The 21,906-nt window shown below is 42.0% G+C and overlaps 1 protein-coding gene across 1 annotated transcript in view; it reads left to right on the forward strand.

The window, feature by feature from the left end:
• The window catches only part of LOC104539888 (chromosome unknown open reading frame, human C14orf80), a gene marked incomplete at its 5' end in the record, with an annotated part of 50,928 nt that overhangs the window by 17,464 nt on the left and 11,558 nt on the right, over positions 1-21,906 (forward strand). The window contains 2 exons of the mRNA XM_010183551.1: positions 9,591-9,677; positions 12,580-12,792. Coding sequence (XP_010181853.1) covers positions 9,591-9,677; positions 12,580-12,792 — 300 coding nt within the window. The remainder of the gene's footprint in view (positions 1-9,590; positions 9,678-12,579; positions 12,793-21,906) is intronic.

Below are 21,906 nucleotides of genomic sequence, written 5' to 3' on the forward strand. Positions count from 1 at the left end.
CGAGGCCTCCAGAGGTCCCTTCCCACCAACGTGGTTCTGCTTGGCAGCTGTTGGTGTTAGCATGAGACCTGGTTCTTCAGCTGACAAGCACCAGCTTGTCACCCAGCCATGAATCATTTGGTTGCTGAACACTGTACCCAATTTCACTTTCCCAGTGCCCCATCTTGCAGAGAATGCTTTATTTTTTTTTTATTACTCCAGACATTTTTAGTGCTAAAATATTTCTTTAGATATTTTTTAAGCAAAGTGGCCTCTGGCTGCAATTAGTGTCCCATTGGAAGAACTGGCAGCATTATCTAGCAACACTAAAGCAAATCATTCTACCTCATAGCGTTATTACCTTGATCTGAAAATTTCCCCAGGCTGCAATTTGTCACTAATATTGCCTTCAGCTAAACTTATCCATACCAAAAAAATAGATGTTAATGTGAGCTGCAGTTCTGGGCTTGCCATAACCATTTTTTGGGGATGAGTTATTACTTAGTACATTTTATTGACCAAGCATGTAGAGTTCTTGGTCCTTGAAAAACGACGCAGTGGTTCATCATGGACTCCATAAATTGTTGGGCTGTGTAGCAGCAATACACCATAAAGAAGGAAGGTATCTCTCAAACACAGTAGGTATGTGCTGCACTGAAGTAGGAACTGCGCTATGTGGCTTGGCTTGACTGATATGAACACTTGGTTGTGATTGCCAGTGACAGAAAAACCGATAGGTTTCACTGCTGCTTTTGTGCTTTTGGTTGTTTTATGCCGTACTTAACATAATTTGAATGCTGTGACAGTGACACTCTGTAATGTAATTCCACCTGAGACAATGCAGCTGGAATTAATAAGCTGGAGAGACAAGACTGAGGTGCTTTGTCATCACTTGGCATTGGATAATTTTTTTTTTTTATGGAAGTGCTAACAAGCCCAGTGGTGGGAGCAAGCTGCCCCAGCTCAGGTGATGCTTTGGGCCAGCACAGGGAGGCCAGGCAGCATCTGTGGTCCCATACAGTGCTGCAGAGAAGGTGGTACTAGCATCACATCTGGTGTCTGTAAGAATTCCCATTTATCAGCTGGGTCAGCTGAGGCTGGTGTGTAGGGCTCTGTGTGGTGTGAGGTGTCTCATCTCCACATTAATATCAAAATACCCTGGTCATGGCGCCTTGTAACCTTTCTTGGTAGGAGACTTCAGAGTGAGAGTTGCTTACCTGCTGCCATTCTTTGGTGATGGAGTCTGAAAGGGTCTCATTGCTCCAGCCCAGCGGATCTTAACTGGGTTGTTGGGCCCTGAAGGAACAAATTAAATCTCAGAAAACAATCTTAAGGGGAGGAGCTTTAAAACTTATAGCCCCATCTCTTGAATTGTGCCTTGAAGCTACCAGTAGCCACTAGAGAGTGCAGAGCATCTTTGCTTTGCTTTTGGTCTTTACTACTGTTGTTTTCGTCCAAAAGAGAGATCAGTTATCAGCGTCTAACAGAAAAGGGACTTCAGGCTTGTTTCTCTTCTCTTGTGCCAAAATACGGCTATTGATGAAGGCTGATCCAGAAGCGCCCCAGAGCTGTGATGATCTTGTCCTCACTGGGACCTCTGTTGTCCTGCATCCACCACTGCATTCAAAAGACACTTATCCCATCTGGAAAGTCAAGCAAAACAGGACCACTGCATTCTCCAACCTCATGCTAGTTAAAGGAGCAAACTACAGTTAAAGTCCTAGATTGCAATGGCTTTGGTCACAACTGAGCGGTTCCTGGAAAGCTGAACTGAACTGAAATCTGTTTTTTAGAGGTGAGAATGCAGCGCACATTGGAAGGGGACTGGTAGAGCTTTTTTTTATAGCCTTGTAAAATTAAACTTTGTGTGCAATTGGCCCATAATGTTAACTCAACTCTGCTGGCAGATATTTTTGTTTTTTAAATAGCCGAGGAAATAGAGTTATAAAATCGGCTGTTACTCATGCTTTGCAAGTGGTTTCGGATTTGCGGTTCCTTTTAAATGTGTTTGTCGCTTAATTTAAAGGACTGTGTTAAGAGACTCGCAAGAGAAATTAATTGACATAAGGGAGACTGTAGCAGACTTTAAATTAGTAGTTTCTCTAGTCAGTAATGCATATTTTAAAATGTGTGAAAATACCTGCATGCATGATAGGTTATGATGGCTTGTCAAAGAAGAGCTAGGTTGGAAGAAACTGCATTCATATCAAGTTAGCAAGCTTAGACTAATCCGCATACCGAGTAACTTTTTAAATTCACTGTTTAACTATCATGAACATCTGTGGTAATTCTGTGCTGCTGGGTCTCCAATGGTGGAAGCCATTCTTTATGTTTCTTTTTCTGTGTTTGGGCGAGAGCTCAATTTTATTTAACACTTACTGTATTTATTGGTGCTTTGTGGTGTTGGGTTTCTGTTGCTGTGGATGCTGCACACGCCAGTCCTAGTCATGTTGCACATCTGAAGGTGCCCTGGGAGTGCAGGTAGAGCCAGGCAGCTCTGTCCCTGATGGTCTGTCCCTTGAAGCAGAACTGGGGAAGCCCTGGATGCCACTGCTCATCCAGCCCTCGGTTAAGGACCACCTGGTCCTTGCAGATTAGTAGGCAAAGATGGTGGCAGGGAGCCCGCAGGCACCTGTGGGAAGGTCTGCACCAGTTGAGCCTCTGAGCCCCTGCTCTTGCAGGGAGCAGATGGGGAGGACAAAGGAGGCTTGGGAGCCTTATGTGGCCTTTGGGACCAGCAGTCTGTGGTGTACTCAGCTGAGAATAGATGAACCCATATAGAAAAGCCCCCACAGCAGTTTAAGACATCACTCGTGCACAACTTGTGCTACATAGCCCTTTATTTTGAAGAAAAATTACTAAAGCTCAAGGAAAGGGAAAAAGCCAACCCCTTGGCTTAGTAGGTGTTTGCAATGCAGGCTTTTTTTTTTTTTTTAAAGCATTTCTTTGGCTTTGTATCAGGAGAGTGTTTTTGTCTATTCACTGTGAAATGCAGGATAAGGATGTCAAGGAAGGACACAGTAGGTGGATATAATAAGCTGGTGGCAAGGATGGATGGGATAATAAAGGCAGGGAGGGGTAAAACCTAAATGGTTAGTTCCCCTGCTGAAGTTAGTAGTCATAACACACACACAGACACAAAGGAAAAGAGAGGAAAGGAAATGCTCCTCCTATGACTAGCACTTCTTCATGGTGTTATAACATCCAGTGTGGAAACACACAGAAACCAGGGTGTTGGTACTGTTCAGAAGTGTAGCATCAATTCCAAATTCAGATTAGTTTGAAAGAACATTGATTTCTTCGTGAATTTTTGTCGTCTGGTAAAAATATAGGAAATATGGGGGGAAAAAAAGGGAAAAACTGAGTTTGCATAATGCTTTGTTCTGTGTACAGAAACAGTCTGAATGAAAGCAGATGAATAATTGTCTATTTTTGACATCAGCTACACGGGGGTTCTGGTTGGCAGTGCAATTTGAACAGCTGTCAGGCAATGCTGTGATACAATTTGGTGCTTTCCTTTGAAATCCTCTGGCTGAGATTTCTCTGAAGTAAATTGTGATTTTTGGTACCTACAGGATGTGCTTTGACCAAGCATATATTCAGCTAAAGGTACTTACTACTGCCTGAAAATTTGGCTCTTCAAGTATGCCCAGTTCGGCACCCAAAATCAGTGGTAACTTTGGGGAAGAAAATGTGCGCCTTTTCCATTCTCATACCTCTTGATCTTGGATGTTAAAGTATAAAACTTGCACTTCAGTTTTTCCCTGATCTTTTTTTCCCCAGTTTTAATATGTGCCATTTCCACAGGGAAAGCGGTCCATTCGTTGTCCTGTTCCTCTGCAAATGAATGTCGTCGTTGGTACATCCCAGTTCATTGCCTATCAATGTGAAAGCTGTAGTACAGTTTTTATGTGCCAAATGCCTCATTTTGTTTGCTTTAAATTCCATTTTCTTTCAGTTTCATTTTAAACAGCTGTTTTCTAAATCCTTCCACAAATAGCAATTATGTTTTATAATTATGATCTTTGTCACTCTAAGTTTTTAACTAGTGGTTTGGTTCCCTGCTCTCAGCAACGAGAACCTGAGATAGCTCAACTGAAGTTTGAGCTGCAGTGGTATAGAAGTGGTGGTGGTGAGTGGAAGTGTCACATTTTGGTTTAGATGTTGGAGGTTTTGCACACATCCAAGCATCTGGAATTACACTCCTCCACCCAAAACTGCTGTGTTTGGTATTTTATGCATTTCATTTTCTGCGAAAGATCCAAATCCTGTTTTCCCTTACAGCCTGCACCACAAAAAAAACCCCCAAACCAACAACTATTACAATTCCAAAAGAGAAGATGCTCAGCAGACACAGCAGATACCTGCTTCTGGAGCCACAGAGAGGGCCTTTCCCATCCGTGCTGGTGTTTTGGACAAGGTCCCTGTGGGGTCCATAGCTGCCAGTGGGAGAAGTTCTCCTCCACTTTGTCATCCAGGAGCCTTTCTGATCCACCTGCCTTGTGATGCCTTGTGATGGTTGGGCGGCAGTGTTTCTCCTGCTGTGTCTCAACCCTCAGCAATATTTCACAGGCAGAGAAACGACTTGTGCAGATCTTTCTTTGCCTCGCGGCTAGAGGCTGCTCATTGGTCTGTTGGTTTTTGCTCTTCAGCTGCTTGTAGTTCACACTACTGCAGCGTGACTTTCTAGTTTTCAGGCCTATTTATTTTTGCTTCAGCCTTCAAGCGATGCATGGGAATGTCTTAAACCAGCTTTGCTTCTGAAGAAATCACAGTGTGGAACTGAATCTTGGAGCACTGAGTGTGTCCACCTACAGTGGTGGGTTTTTGTCCCAGCTGGTGATGTTTATGACATCAAGATTTACTCTGCTTTTTGGTGGAGGGCCCCAAAACTTAGCCCTGCTATGGTACAATTTGGGCAGTATGTGACCAGATGTCATCTACCTAACAGCCTGTCTGCTGAGAGGCTCTCATTTGTCAAGATTTGCTTGGTTTTTTTAGAGTAAAGGAGTTTTGTATTGGTAGCAGAGATTAAGCTGTGTTATAATTTATTTATTTCACCTGGTGCTTGGTTAGGTCTCTAAGGCCTTAATCCCAGTTATGATTTACTTCTGGTAACATGAATTGTATAGCTTCTTTTTTATGAGCGTTTACTCCTTTCTTTGCATTTTTTTGGAAGGAATTTCTTTGCTTTTCTACTCTCCTGCAATTCTTAGCTATTCAGTAATCAGATTACCAAAATTCAAGTTGAATAAAGCCATTTCCTATTAAATGAATAAAAGCATGAAATAGCCTCTTGATACTTTCCCCATATAAGCTTTCACGCTAAGCCAACCATTTCCAACCCTGTCTTGAGCCTCAAGTCATACCTGAATGAGCTGGCACTTGGAGTGAGGTTTGCAGTGATCTGGAGTCCAATGCAAGTTTTCTATCTACAGCCATTCGTGCAGATATGATGAATCAGCAGTATTTTGTCTCTGAGCTATGAAACATAGTTTATTGCTGAAAGACCTTTTTTTTGTGTCTGTCTAACAATAGGATGATGTTCTGAATATTTAGGTAGAGCAATTTTTGATTAAAAGTACTTTTGCCAATGATATGGTAGTTGAATTACGATCTGTGGGCATCAGAGATTAAATAGATGGTGAGGGGAGCGCTCTGGAATTAAGCCCCTGAAAAGGATGCATTATGCTGCAAATTATTAAATATTGATTTCTGTAACAGTCTGCAGGCATCAATGAACTTAGCAATATGCTAGTAAATAATACAAAGAAGATTAATATCTCAGCAGAAAAAGTAATTACAGATGTGTTTAAATATTGACTTTGGTGCGAGTTAGATTTGTGAATACCAAGGAGGACTCAACTTTGGCCTCTTGTTGAGTATCCAAATCCACCTAGAAGCTGTTGCCGCCTAGGACTTTTGCAGCTGAAGTTCCCAAGTTTTCTGAGGTCCATGAGCTGCGCTGGATGCAGGATGCTTGGCTTTGGAGATCACAGCTGTATGCCAGAGGAAGCGAGGTTTGCTCTTTAGAGTCTGCTTTCTCCTGCACCGCTCCTGGCAGCCTGCGCTCAGACAGCTCTGTTAAGCACAGTTTAGCCTCTGTAGCAACGCTGCTGCTTGCAAGTCATTTGTACCAGTGATGGTTTCTTTACAGTGGCTTAGAGAAGTTGTTACTGCAAAGTGTTTGCTCTTAGCATTCATTATGGAATTGCTTCTCCACAGAGATTAGCAATTTGAATTTGTCATTACTTTTTCTCAGTGTAAGTATTTTAAAGCAATAACTTCCTTCAGAAGAATGAAGGAAATGGATTTCGTTGTTCTTAATTTTGCGTGGAGAGAAAAACAATTTTCATATGTTATCCCTAAGCATCGCTTAAATACCATGTGAGGCACATTTTTGACTTGCTGCTTCACTTTGTTCATGAGATGAAATGAATGCTCTTCTGCAGATGTTAGTCTTTAAATTTTGTTAAGAGGCATGACAACATCTGAGTCCTTAGGTCACTGAAAATGAGCAGGCAGCCTTAGTTGCAGGTTGTGAATTTGTCTTACATTTTGAGAGATTTATGTAGCAGCAGAAGTGGAACTCCTCATCACATACAAAGGCAGCTGTGTGAACTGTTGGCGATACTAAATGAATAAGAAAAGGTAGTGTACTTAGGGAAAATGCAGAGGTGCAGTTTGGGCTTAGGTTTCCACAATTTCTATACAGCTGAAATACCAGCGGTGGCATGACTGCAGTGAGTGACCTTAAAAAAATGTATGCCATTGACCTCAAAGTTACAAAATGCATAGTTTAGTTAAAGAGCAATAAAAGCTCACGAGAAGCTTGAGTAAAGGATGAGCTTGGGCAAAAGAAGCTGGCTGATAACAGATAGCTGTTCATTTGCTAAGTGCAGGTGTGTCTGAGTGAATGCCTGTCACCTGTGTCATTGAAAAAAAAAGTTAGACAATTTATGTTACCAGAAGTAAATCATAATTGGGTTTAAGGCCTTACAAGAAGGACAGGGAATTGCTTGAGAGAGTCCAGTGCAAAGCCACAAAGATGATGGAGGGAGTGGAGCATCTCCCTTATGAGGAGCAGCTGAGGGAGCTGGGTCTCTTCAGCTTGGAGAAGAGGAGACTGAGGGGTGACCTCATTAATGTTTATAAATCTGTAAAGGGCGAGTGTCAGGAGGAAGGAGCCAGGCTCCTCTCTCTATTGTCCAATGATAGGACAAGGGCCAACGGGTGCAAGCTGGAGCATAGGAGGTTCAACCTGAACATGAGGAAAAACTTTTTTACTGTGAGGGTGCCAGAGCACTGGAACAGGCTGCCCAGAGAGGTTGTGGAGTCTCCTTCTCTGGAGACATTCAAAACCCGCCTGGACACGTTTCTGTGTGACCTAGACCCCGGTGATCCTGCTCTGGCAGGGGGTTGGACTGGATGAGCTTTCAAGGTCCCTTCCAACTCCTAATATGTGATTCTGTGATGCTGTCTTTGTGACCAAATTCATGGTGTGCAGACATAAAAGCCGTTGTCCCATCCCTGCCTTAAAGGTTTATTGGTTTTTGGTTTTTTGCTAAGTTATCTCAAGGATATTTGTAGTACATTAGTTTTTATTATGTTTTGCTTTATTCTCCGTGCTGCAATAATGTCAGTCTTGCAAGGCCCATATAAAGGATGGCAGAGCATATTGGCATCCTAGAACAGCACCTTCCATCCCTTGGGGCAGAAACTGCAATGTTGGCTATTGCAGGCTGCCTTGCGCTGTCACGGTGATTCCAGCTACGCTGACAACCATCCTCCTAGGATAAGTGGTGTAGTAATCCCGTTACTGACTTAGGGCTGAAACAGTCCAGCACACGGTTGCTGGTCAGATATTTCTGAGAGTGGTAATTCCTTAGGGATAGATGAGGATGCCATAAGTAGGTGAGCTAGATAAATGCCTTCAAATGAGCTGTTCAAGTTTTGTGTAACTAATGGTGCAATAAAAAAAAAATTTGAAAGGGTAACAAAAAAATCCCCTAAATGCAAAAGATCCTAACGGGTTGAGATTAGGAGACTACTCAGAAAGCTTTGGTTGTTGCTAAGATCAGTTAACTCCAAGAGATCACTTACAAGTTCGGTGAAGTTTCAGAACCATATCCTTTCAGTTGTGGTGTGTACACAAGTGGCATAGGGTTTTTTAACATTGAGGAGCATCTCCAGTGAGACTAAAATTAAACACGATGACTATGTTTTTACTAAGTTGTTTTGGTTGGTTGATTTGGCTTTTTTTTTAGAGCTTAAAATGAAAAGCTTCCCATTCCAACCTTGAGCCTCTTTAGCTGTCACAATACGTGTTCATACTGCAATCACACACAGCTCATGACCACATTACAAAGCTACTTTAAAATCATGTAACTTAGCTGTTGCCTGAATATTTAATAAACTTTTTAGCTGGTTTTTATTGCCAGCATCGCATCACATAATGTAAGCCATTTGTGCTGTAGATATACCTACAAAAAAGGGAGAAAAGAAAGGAGATAGAAACTCCTTCTTCAACCTTTCATATACCAGCTGAACTTGAAACTAGCAGTCATTAGGTGTGATGCCAAGTGTCAGTTGTGCGAACAAATGTGTAATAATTGTATTTTGGATCCAGCAGTGTTTAGGAGCAAACTGCTCATAATTTCCAGCAGTTACTCTTGCAGTGTGCATTCCTTTTCTTTGATTTCTTTATCTTCAAGTTATATCGCAAAATAAAATTGCAAAGTCAACTCATGCTTTGCAGTTACTTATATTATATGTTATGTAGGAAGTAACTGAGCCCAACAAAGCTAGCAGAAGATAGTTGTCTATATAAAGCGGGTTTAACTGGTACTGATCTGGTCCTTATCGTTCTCTTTGAGACCATATACTGTTTGTGTCTCATCTTAGAAAGTTGCCTTTGGTGTCAGATGGGTGTTAAAATTGTTCATTTCAAATATACGGCTAGTACCGAAATTGCTGATCTGAATAGGAATGAAAGGTTTTGAGGGAGGAGGCAGAGAGGAGTGGAGATCCTGGAGTTTTGGGTTTCCAGATGTGGGAGCAGCATGAGAGAAATGCGTTGGAGCTACCAGTGGAGGTATCGCAGGTGGGGTCATTACTGGGTCATGAGGAGACCCAGTCAAAGATCAGCTGTGTAAGTTGTAGCTAAGAGAAGGCTGTATGTGGATGAGAAGATGATGTTTAGGCCTTACAGCCTTCATAAATGTGAGTTAATGGATAGGTTTAAAAACTACTCATGGAGAAACATAGCTTATTTTCATAGTCAAGAAGCGTAGATGATTTGAAGATGGTCATGCCTTAATATATCAGAATTATGGCTCTTTGGTCCCTCAAAACAATATGGAAACTCAGATTTATGTATGTAAAAGCTGATGGTGTTTGTACATTTGGGGTGAGGAATAAATCGGTGATGCTGGGAAGAGTTTTTCACATCATGCTTCTGCAGCTGGTTTTACAGTGTTCTTGTAAAGTTAACCCAGTGTTGTCCCATGTGCCACTGACACATTTTGTAATTTAGACCAAACACACATGTCATTTAGTTCACAAGTGACCAATGGTATCTGATTTTCTTTCCTTTGTCTCCTTTCCTCTAGCTGTTACAGCTTCTGGAGTCTGAAACCATGCAACTAGAAGCCTTTCTGGAATGGAAGCAACTGGAACCAGTTTATTGGCAGTGGATGGTAATGAATCAAACTAATTTCAAAGGATGTAGCTTTTTTGCCTCTAACAAATAGCTGTCTACTTCCAAAGGCCCCTTCCCCAAAAAATAAATTCTGCAGAACAACTGTTCAGCAGTACTTGAGAAGAAGGGAAAAATGCTTTTGGTAAAGTAAGGAGTGTTTTCTTAGTTCTTCTTCATCCCTCCGCTTTCTTGAGTAAGACTCAAGCTGAGGAATTGTAAGGCAGAGTGGCAGAATCTCATACAGTTAACAGAAATGAAAATGTCTGATCTTCATCTCTGTTTTTTTAAATGTAGTGAGTGTACATTTTTTTAAAAAATTAAATAGCTTTTCAGAAGAGAGCTTCTCAGCTTTATTGCAGACTTGAAAACAACTAAATTTGCAAGCAACTGATATTGAAAACAACTTCATTTTTTCCTAGGCAAATAATGTGTTGAAATTGTTGATTTCCCCTTGAACTGTGTTGAATGATCATAAGAAAATCAATAAACCTTTCTCTGTGCATCTTACGATTCTCAAGTGAGTGTAAACAGTACCATCCATCTCACTTCTCTCTACAACTTTTGCCCATTCACGGTTGCTGAAAATAATTCTTCAGAGCACTGCATTAGCTATATGAGTTTACCAAGTTTTGAGAATCAGTGAGCTGACTGTTAATTGTCTGTATGCCTTGTTCTCCACTAAAAGCAAGGCACAAGAGTGTAAAATGACCTCACCTGTCTTGAAGTGTACTTGCAATGCAGAGTCATTCAGATTGCCATTAGTTACATAATGGGTTTTGCTTTACCCGTCTAACATCTCGTGGTTTTTTTAGCAACACTAGCATAAGCCTGGCTCCAAACAGGCAAAATACAACGGCAAGTGTTAGGGCATTTCAGTGTTTCCACCAGAACATTTGCTTCTGACGTGTTGAACAGTGTGGGGAGTGTTGTGAGTGTTGGTGTGCGTGTGCTTCCCGGAGTCAAGTCTCAAACAAATACTTGCAAAAAAACTGACCAGTACATCTTTTTAAATTGTTCAACAGGCTGGATAGTGAATTTACCTTTTTCTTTTGTTTTACTGATGATGGTGGTTGTTGTCTGATGCTGTAGGGAATGGGAATCTGAGATTTACTGTGGGAATGAGATTTGCTTTGAGGATACAGTAGTTCTCTTTCCGCTTACCCCATGTTTTGCACTGCTGACCTGATGGATGGGATGATTCTTGCATAGCTGCTGCCAGGTCTTCCTGAGGGTTATGGGCAGGAGCAAGACAGAGCGTGACATAACTACGGCAACCGGAGTGACTGCAGCAATGTAATTTTAAAATTCTGTCATTTAATGAATCTCAAAATAAAAACAAACACACACAACAAAACCCAAAAAGCTTTGTTTTATTTCCATGCAGTTCGTTAGCGTGTTGATGCCCACAAGATGCCTGTGTTGTCTTGAGCTGGGCTTTTGGTCAGCATGAGCTGCTGGCCTCAGTGCTGCTTTGTGCCACTTTGCAGTGGTGAAGCTTGCTGAGAGAGGTTTTGAGCGGTGTCTTTTGCTATTCTCTTACAAAGTTTTGTCTTGTATAATTCTAAAAATCTCTTGCTGTGAATTAAGCCAGAGGTTTTTAAGCTACCTGCAGAGAAGAGAGAGAAGGGGGTAAGGAGGAATATTCCCATTCTCTTCATAGCAATATTTTATATAAGTGAAGGCTGTTAGCATGTCACTGCCTTTTTCTAGGCTGAACAAAATTGGTTCTCCTAATGTCTCCTTGTAGGCCATTCCTTCAAACTGCTTTCATGTGAAACTCTTCTTCTCATTTGTCTATGTTTAACTTCAGGTGTCTCACCTGTCTGTTTCTGTTACAGTCACTGCTCTTCTATCACAGAGACTTGTGTTTATACTTTGTGAAATGGTACTTGACTTGAACAGTATGACATTGATGACTTCTGGTTTTCTGACATCTCTTCCAGCAGTGTTGCTGCTGAGCCAGTAATTATGCACTTGGTTTTTCCTTGCTTATGTGTAGACCATGCTGTTCAACTGCTGAATTTCCTCTTGTTTTCAAATTACTCCTCCAATTTCTAAAGATAATTTTGAATGCAAATTATGTCCTTAAAAGAGATTACGACTTCTCCTATTTAATGTCTTTTTGATAACAATATGAAAATAAATATTTAATACTCTGTGTGAGGAGGCCTGAGTCCTTTAGTTATGCTATGCTACCCTGACTTGAAAACTGTGTATTTCTACATAATCTGTGCACCACAGTGTGCAGGTACCTGCATTTCAAGTATTCTGAAGTTATTTGGTCTTTTTTTGAGTATTTCAAATAACAATTGCTATCTTGGAAGGCAGTTGCAGAATTATTTATAGAGCTAATGGTGGTCAAGCAGAGCTGACAGAGCTCCTGACCAGCCTGGAGCAAGGATCTCTTGGGGTTCCTCAATTTTTTGAGTTTTACATGGCAGAAGTGGTCCTGTAGGTGTTACAATGCACTGTGCCACGTAGCAGATGGGGCTCTCCTGAAGAGTGTAAGCACGTATCTCCATCCTGGTCATCACGTTGTTACAAAAAACCATAGAAGTGCATCCAACCTCAGCCTGAGGGTGAGGGGCATATCTAAAGCTTCTGCCATACTGATGATCTCTGTCCCGTGAGTGTTACTTTATGGTTTAGTGCAGTCAAGAGTAGCTCACAGTATGCAGTGTTTTCTAAAATAAGCTCAGCAACAGAAGTTTTCTGTTAATTTAGAAACATGTTATAGTGAACTGAGGAGGTTATCTCTTAAAATAACTCTGAAATTGTAGAGCAACTGTATACTGAGATAGCAGCAGTGAATTCCTAGTTATGAATTACCAGGAAGATGTATGTGTGGGAAACCATTTTAGGTCCTGCTTAAAAGTAAATTTTATTGTTTTTTCCTTCAGGAAACTGTGTTAGATAATATGGCTGAAGAGGGAAGTACGAGCGAGTCGCAGGATGCTCATGAAGAGCAACGTGGGCTGCCAAAGGCGACCTCGAGCTGCCCCTGGGCTGATGGTCTGACTGCGCAAATTGACAGATTATCCAGAGATCTAATGACTCTCCGTGACCGACTGCACAAACTTGTAACTCACCGAAAGGCTGCATGGTGTGAGAAGGTAAGGCTTTGGGTGGCATTCTTGATCATTAGTGACTTTTAAGATCCTGTATTTTTCAGCTGTCTTGCTATGATCCATCCTAGGACAGACTCCCTGTTGCTGCTCTGTGTCAACCTTGCTGCAATCTTGATGTCAGATCTACAGTTGCTTGTCTGTTTATGCCCACAGCATGCCAGGTGCTCTTTCAGACACAGTGTAGGCATCTGTCCCAGAGAGGCAGCATGCTGAAACAAAGTAAGTGTTCTTTTCCAAAGAAAGGCATCAAAAGATAGGGGTTGCAGAGGAGAGGAGGAAATCATGGCAGCCCCCTGAGGGAAAGACGCAGCTGGTTGAAAGCATCGGTAATGGTTATAGTGACAAAAATAAAGATAGGTATTCACAGCGAAAGGAGGGTGGGAGAGGCCAGAGCTTATCATCTTTTCTTGAGTTAGTAGTCTTTGAAATGTCTAATGAGGGAAGGAATAAGAAGGGTTTGAAACCTGTGAAGTGAGAGAAGGGACTAAGCACAAGATTTTGTGGAAGAACAGACTGGCTGTGGGAGGCTGGCTGTGGAGGAAAGCAGGTGATATGAAGGAAGTATACATGGTATTCGCTGACATAGGGATGGGGAGACACAGGGAAGCACCCAGAACGGGTGGTGGAGTATAAATATAGGAGCTGTTAATGTAGATGTAGAAGGTAAATCTGAATGTTAACATGCTGGCACAAGGAGAAAATAGGATGAAGATGTAGGCATAAAAACTAGTATTTTTTTTCAGGCATCAAGAGTAAAGAAGGATACCAGAGAATCTATGAAACCTCTGGATGGAGAAACAGTGAAAGAAACAGGAGATAAAGCAGTAACAAAAATGCTGTATCCCTATTTTGTGTCTGTGTTAACACAGGAGGGGGGGTTGTTTGCATTTTAAAAAATTTATTAGATTGGAGTGTTGATAGACAAGATTATAGATCAGTTGATAAAATGAATAGTGGCAGGTTGTCAGATTGAAAGGTATTTGCTCAAGAGTTCAAAAGGGTCTGGCATGGAAAAAGTGTGTGGAGAGCTAATCACTCTCTTCCACTGTAAGGGTAAGGAAAAGTTAGGATCAGTTGGATGGGGACAGGCACAAGGGGCTGCTGCTTCACACAGAGTATGGAACTTCTTCCCACGGGGCACTGGGGATATAAGCAGTGTACATGGATTCTCAATCTGTTGGACACGTTCTTGGATGATGAAATCCATCAAAGACTGTCAGATGTGATGTACAAACTTGGGAAGTTGCAGAAGTACAAATCATTGCAGGCTGGGGGAAGATTCTGAGAAAGTACCTCCATACATTTGCCTTTGTCTTACAGTCTTCTTTAGGCACTTGCTGTTGATTGCTGTCAGGGCTGGCATACTGGACTAGGCAGGTCTCTGGTGTCATCAGATTTGGCTGCTTTTATGGCAAAATGGATATGACTCTTGCAGGACAACGCAGACCTTGAATTCTAAAAATAAAGTTTCCAATGCCTGATTTTCAAATCAAGATATGCTCTGACTCCTCTTCTATATAACAATATATATACACTGTTAAATATTATATAATAACCACACTGGAATGTTTTTATGCTTAAATTTGGAAATTAAGTTCAAAAAGATTAACCAATGAATTCTTCATTGTACTTTGAAACAGATGCACTGACTGAATTTGAATGACAGTTGGTCAAGTTCCAGTGTTTCTGAGATTCAGTGAATATCATACGAGTTTATGGCTGTGGGAAACAAATGGAGTGCATCTTAGTGTAGTTGAAAGGATGGTTTGTCACAAGTTTCTCCTCTTCTACATGCCCTGGAACGGAATTGTTTTGTAATGCTACACGACAGCGTTTTTTTGAAATGCTGAGGGTCAGATGACTCTCCATCCATCCTCTTTATGTCAACCCTTCCTTCAAATAGTGTTGCTGTTATGTGATGCTTTCTGCCTGTAGCCTTTCTTTTTTCCCCACAGTCAGGATGTTTGCTGAATGCAGGCTCCTCTATCAATTGTATGTTTCTGCCCCCTTCAGTCATTTCCCTGGAGAAATAAGCTTATCAAATCTTTCCTCCTATATTATATTTTTAGAGAAACAAAGAGAAGGAACAGCGGTAGCTAAAGTGGTCATTATCTCTAACTTTGTATCTTGCGATACTGAGACATCCACAAATTATCTTGGCTCTCACAAGCGTGCCTGGCTGAGGGCAGAACGGTTTAGTATAGTTTTTGTGCCCTGTACTTCACAAAAAACGTAATAATCCAGAGAGTAATTATGTCTGTTGGTAGCAGTAGGCCTGATGTCTGTGCCAGGCAACTGAGTAGAAACTGTTCTTCAGAACAGCATTGAGGGCACATGATGAAACACGATTTACTGGGGAAGGACAGCACGGTTTTTGCAGGAGCAATCATGAATCTAAAATCTGCTGGAGCTTTTTGAAAGGCCCAGTGAGTGTGTGGGCAAGGGAGGCTGGATTGACATCGTTTAATTGCATTTACAAATGGCACTTGATAAAGTCCCTGAAAAGAGTCTCAGCAAAAATAAACTGTCCACGTGGCTGTCTTTCCCCTTACCCTTGAGCAAACAGGAGCGCAGGAACTGGAGAGGAGGCGGCTGCGGTCGGTTTGCGGAGGCAGTCACCGGTGGAGCTGCACGAACACTACTGCTCAGTGTGTGTGTGACTGCTCCAGGCAGGGAGGTGGAGAGTGAGGAGCCTGCGCTGAGATGTGACTACATCCTTGAGCACACATGTGAAGGACAACAGCAAAGGATCGTTGAGGGCCCTTGCACTGAGTCGTGAAATGGTAAAATGTCAGATAAAATTGGGTGGAGGTAAATCTAACAAAATGCATCTGAAGGGAGAATCATAATTTTAGATGTGTTTTTTCTGACCTGACAGTCATGGCATGTGAATGAGCTCTTGGGGTTATAACTGTAGTTGTGTGGTCCTAAATAATAAACCGAATCCTAAGAATTGTTAGGAAAGGAGAAGAAAGCAAAACGTATAATATTCCCATCCATTTTTGGAAAGTCATATGCAGTTCTGGTCCCAGTCCCAAAACAAAAAAACCCCAAACCCCAAAAACCTGTGCTTGAGCTAAAAGGTCACATGGAGGGGAAGTGATGTTGACTCAAGTTGTGGAAGGGTTTCTCTGCAAGAAAACTTAGGCTAGGGCTCCTTGCACTAGAAGAGGAGAGAACGACCACACTGCAGCAGGAAGAAACATATTTTATTGTTCTTCGGATGCTCCTTGGTTTTCATGATGGGTGAATGTAGAGTAAATGAAGACAATGACAAATGAGGACAAATGAATGAAGAAAAAATTCATTGTTAAGCAATAAATAATGAAAAAATATTCTCTCGTCAGGAGAGTCTTCAGCTATGGCTTTAGTTTACAGCTTCAAACTACTGGCGTTCAGGAAGCTGTATCTTCTGGTGAGGGTTTTTAATGTATTTGTCTAGTCTGAAACTTATTCCTCACCTATTTGCTATTGATAACTATTGGAGAGAGTGGTGGGTTACACGGAGCTTTAATATAACAAGATACACTTGTTTTTTTCTTTACATCCAATTTTGAGCATTGCATTTCAGGAGAGACCAGTTGAGGAGAGTCCAGAAAAGAAGAATTAAAATTATCTTAAGCCTGAAACACAAGGTCTTTGAGAGTCTTTACATTAAAAATGGAAAAAATTAGATGAGGTTTATGAATCTTCAAATATGAAGAAGTTTTCTGTGAAAGAAAGAGTTCCACCCTCCAACCCCCATCCTTCATGAGTGGGACAGGAGTGTGTGTAAATCACAACATAGACATTCTTGTTAGCTAAAAGGAAAAGGATTCCCAATGTCCAGGACAGAGGAACACTGGAGGGGGTTGCCTGGTGAGCTGTGAAGTCTCTGTCCTTGGACTGCACAAACCAGGTTATGCAACTATCTGTCAGGGATGGCTGAAGAGGAGTTGGACCTGCTCTAAGACTGTGGATTGGGCTTGCAAACCTGTTGAAATCTGTTTCACCTATGAAAATCTGTGACTTACTTATTTTGGACTATGTAGAGGTATTTCAGGCACTTCAGTCATTGCTGTGCCACAGTGTCTGGTTTGTACCACTAAGCACAACTGGTTATTAATCAGGATGTGGTTTTAGGGACAAGGTGTCTACTTGTTGCAAGTTTAATCATTTGCACACTGATTCTAGTAGTTAAAACTACTGATCTTAAAACTTTTCCAAACAACTTATTTTCCTTATTTTCTTTTTTTTTGTTTCTTTGCTTCCTTATTTTCTTTCATTTGTTTCTGCCTGCCTCTAGCTCTTTCTTTGGTTATATGCTTTGAGTGACCCTGAAACCATTTCTCCATTCACTGGAACACATCTGAATGCTGCCATGGGATCTGTGTGATTTGTGAAACCCTGATTAATAGGACACTTTAACTGATATCCATCTCTGGGCAGCAATGTGTTCAGTATCTTGGAGGAAAAAAGGCGTATGACAAAGGTGTGATCTGAATACGAGCCTTTCTTATTGTTAGCTTTGTTCTTTTCCATGCAGTACTGGGCAAATAATTGTCATTTCTTTGACATTTTGGGGATTTGCAAATGATCAAAAAGTTGAGTGAAATGGGTAAGCTTTAAAAATGTTTCTCAGAAACAAACTTAACTGTGAAAGATAAAATCTCCTAATTCCAGATGAGAATTTGTTTGTACGGTTGCCTTTTCCTTTCTGAATATTTCATGTTATCTTCTGCTCTGTTTGAGAGGGGGATTTTACTTCAGTCTGTGTTAAACATTTGGCATCCACGAGCTGGAATGCAGCGTTTGACTCCAACTGGCGATCGTTTCAGTTTCCATCACATAAGTGCTCACACCATACCGAGCTTTTGTTGAGACCTGGGATATTGTGTCTTGGGATCCCATGTGTTCTCTAGCATTTAAAGGCAAGCCAGACTCCTTCGAGATGGCAATATGATGGGATGGAGCTTGCTCATGCGTATGCCCCTGAAGCATGTCCCAGAAAGAGTTAGAGCCATTAATCTGAGCTTGAACATGCTCCCTCCACATTAGAGTCCTCTCCACAAATACCGGTGGCTGTGCTTGTGTGCTTGGCTCACGCTGTGCCTGAGTACGCTGTGTCAGCTTTCCTTAATGACAGTGGAAAAGTATGCTGAAATCTGTATTTTGTCTTCACTTCTGCATTTTTCGCCTGATCAGTCACCTCCCCTTTGATTCAGTAACCCCGAACCTTCCCAAACTGTTGCACCCACAGCTGTGACAGGAATGGGAAGATGCAGGGCTGCTCATTTCAGAAGAGATGCCCTTTGGATTCAGAGTGTGTTGGGTTGGGGCTGTGTGGGTGCAGGTGCTTTGTTTTTTCTCGCAGGGGAGAGGGGAGGTGCAGGGGTGGTCATTGGTGATGGCAGGGCTGACCTGGGGCACTCCATTGAGTGGGGATGGCAAGGACTGAACTGCAGAGAGGCTTTCACTCCATCCCAAGAGTCCTGTGATTCATTCAAACTTTGTTACCACCAGGTTATCACAGCACACAGCTGGAGACCTTCTAGAGTCCTATAAAAGGAGGTCTTTTTTCTAAGCATCTTACATTTATAAAAGACTTGATGGTTTTTGATGCACTTTGTCTTAAGGCTTCACTATTTGAAGTAGGGAAGCAACTTTAGAGGCTGATGCTGAAACAGTCCTACATCCTCCTGGTTTTGCTTGGTTTGTTTGTTTGTTTGCTTGTTTGTTTTTTCCTTACTGAGATGGAGTTGAATTTTATCTTCTCAAACAAGAGCACTTCCAAAATTTTTCTGTAAGCCTCGTAATGAATTGAAGGGGGGGGACGAGAGTGCTGCAGTAGCCACTGCCGGTGCTTGGTGGCTGTGCTGAGCATGCAGTTAACCTGCATGAAAATAAAGGCATGTGCCTTGTGTGTGTGCATGAGGTAAATACGAAGTCTCACTATTTTCTCCACTATGTGAATGGTGAGGGTGACAGTGGGCTTGGGACTGGCTCCTGGTGTGCCATGTTCCCTGCTGCGCTGGTGCGGGGCTGTGTTTCTGCTGCCTTAAATGCAGAGCTTGTGGCAAAGGGACAGCTGGGCTCTCACCAAAGAACTCTCAAGGCTTGTCAAAAACTGCTTTTTTAAAGCAAACTGTTCACATTTCATCTTTGCTGTTTCTGCTGTTTTTTCTAGCTCTGGGCTTTCTGCTAATATGAAGATGTTGGTGTAGTGAGCAGTTAATTATCCAGGCTGTCTGGGGTGCAGGAAGTGGAGGAGTGGTAGGGAATGGTTCAGTGCCTGCGTATTTCCTCAGTCAGCGCATTCCCTTCCCCGGTCCCAGAGCGTTTCTGTGTTCCACTTTGTATTTGCAAACCTCCATCTGGAGCTTGGAGCAGCTGCCAGTGGAGCTTTTCATGCAAAAAGAAATTGAAGAACTAGCAAGGCCACAAGAGCAGCTTTTGGAAATGCATGGTTGGCTGGGCCCAGAATGCCTGGGTAGGGGGAGGAAACCCAGAGAGATCAACAGAAACATCCATCAAAGGGAGCAATGGAGGACATGGACAGGAGGGTGGCAAGGAGGGACAAGGCTAATGGCTTTTATGTGTTTAGTTAAATGTAGGATTAAATTTGCTGCTGATGGAATTGCCATGGTATTAGCAGATTTAGGTTATTAGAAAGCATGAATCTGCCCTAAGCAGTAGGAAGTAAGATCCTAATGTTCGTATCCACTTTTTGCTCTTGTATTTTCTTGCATTGGTTTATGGACGCTGCGGAGGAAATCCAAGTGTTCTCTTGTGTTGGAGGGAGGAAAGAAGCCATCTCTGTGCATCAGTTCTCCTCTTAACAGCAGGATCCAACGTTTGCAATGGACCTGAAGTCCCTGGTTTAAGGCTGGCATGCACATGGAAAGTTACTGCAGATAAGTAGAGCTGGGAGATTTTTGAAAGAACCTTGCTCGCTTCTGACAACTGGGGTAGGCTGGTCAGACTTGAATAGTCAATGTTAAGCTTGCAGCATACAAAGAGGTGAAAAAGATAAGTATTTATTCTCGTTTGCAGATGTAACTTGCTGCACAGATTGCTGAATGAGTGCTGAACTGTGTGAGAGTCTCTCTGTACCAGTTGCTAAATCAGCAAACCGATTTTAAACACACAAAAACTGTAACTGAAAATAAATTACCCAGCCTGACATTTTTCATGGGGCTTATATATTCTGAAAGACTCCAGCTCCTTAGGGAAGAGAGAAACATTAAAAACTAGAGTGCTGTCTCCTGTTTTGTGTACAGAACTCTAGGGTTTGAAGTAAGTGTGGGTGAAAGTTTTCCTTTCTTCCCCAAAAAGATGCTGTTTTCCCGTCCTTTGCCAAAAGGCAGACTGTTTGCTCAGGTGACAGGATCAGTTAAAGTACAATCAATAACCGTGTTAATATTTGACTTATGTTATTTGCCAAGATACTGGATTCTGACCAAAGCGATGACATGTAGTAAATACAGCTGAAGAATTATACTCCACTAAATTTTAGATGAGCTTTATTTAACAATAAACTATAAAAACCTCATTCCAATGAGAGAACATGTTTTGTAGCCACTGTAAATGTTTTAGTGCGTTTTTAAGAAGTGAGTGTGGTACTTACGTCCTCACAGTTAAAAAACACAATAAAACATGTACAAAGACTAGGAATGCCTGTGGGGCTTGGGTGCACAAGGTATATAAGATTGCAGGTCCCAGTACCACCTTTATGTTTTGAATGTGAAAAGCTTGGAGGCTGATGGTTGGGATTTGGGGTACCTGTGACCACAAGGTTGCTGGATTTCGAGACTCCTGCAAGTGGTGAGCGATTGCAACAGATCATGTCTTCCCCAAGGCCAGTACCTTGGGGACATAGCTAATTCTGGCTGACAGAGGCTGTATTAAACACCACAGCCAGTGGCTGTATTTTAAAGCAGCTCTACCTGAAACGCTATTAGTGTGTTTTACTGAACCTTTCAGAGTGATTTTTGGGGTCAGTAACTTCCAGGAGGTCTCTGGCTTGCTTTACAGCTCTGGGCAGGATGTCGGGATGGATCCCTCCTCCACCAGCAGCAGTTACAAGCATTGCATGCTTTGCAGTACTGCTTGGTTTTTAGATGAGCAGATAGAGGTACTTTTGGAAGCACTGTTTGCATTCATGTATTCAAAGCTCAACTTCTAACTTTCCTTTTTTCTTAAAACCTTGGCCTTGTTCTCTCAGCCATCTGCCCTGAAATCAAGGGTACTTCATCGCAAGAGAAAAAGGAATCCAGCTCATTGCTGTGTCTTTGTCCCTTGTGTTTGTAGTAAGAGCTGGCATAAAAGTAAATCTGTAATTTAATATTGTCACATCTCTTTTTTCCCAGCCAGAAATGCATCTAAATAAAACTTTAGTACACTTCTGAGCGCAGAGCTCACTACTTCTAACTCTTCGTTTTATCAGCTCCTCAAAACACTGAGAGCTGTTTGATCTTTTCTTTTTGCAAGCTCACTGTAGGGCCCAACCTTGGCAAGAGTCACGATGACCATTCAGGCAGCTTCACATCCACCCACAGCTGCTATTCACTATCAAAACTCCTGTGAGCTAAGAAGAGAAACTGCTGTATGCTTTTCAAGAGTAGTGGCTTTAGAAAATGTTTGCTTTTTCACTGGAACTCTGAAAATGTTTTAGATAGACAAATCTCCATCTGGGAGCTAAGGTTCATTCGCCTCTTGCTGTAGCTGTGGACAGGCTGGGTTGCTGGAGTGACCTTGGCTTCTCTGGATGCACTGCTGCCCCCCCTCCAAGAGTAGAGAGAGGAGCTGCAGGGCTGGGTGCTGGTAGAGGTTCTGCGGTGGTCATGCAAAGCCCCAGGAGGGAACAAGGGAGTATTTTCTAACCAAAAACCAATCTGGTTTGGGGGTGAAGAAACTTCCTAGAAGTGGTAGTTTCATTTGGTGGGGTTTGTTTGTTGGTTTTTTTTTTGGGGGGTGGAGGGGGGGATGTTTTTTCTTGTTTTTGGAATTTTTCCCCCATTTTCCTTGTATTTTTTGCATCAGAAAGAAGCTTTTCAGAAAATTTGTATGACTCAGTGGTAATACCTTCCTCTCATCTGTGTATTCTAGGAGTGGTTTGTA

The sequence above is a fragment of the Mesitornis unicolor genome, unplaced genomic scaffold (assembly GCF_000695765.1).
Source record: "Mesitornis unicolor isolate BGI_N332 unplaced genomic scaffold, ASM69576v1 scaffold2244, whole genome shotgun sequence".
NCBI lineage: Eukaryota > Metazoa > Chordata > Aves > Mesitornithiformes > Mesitornithidae > Mesitornis > Mesitornis unicolor.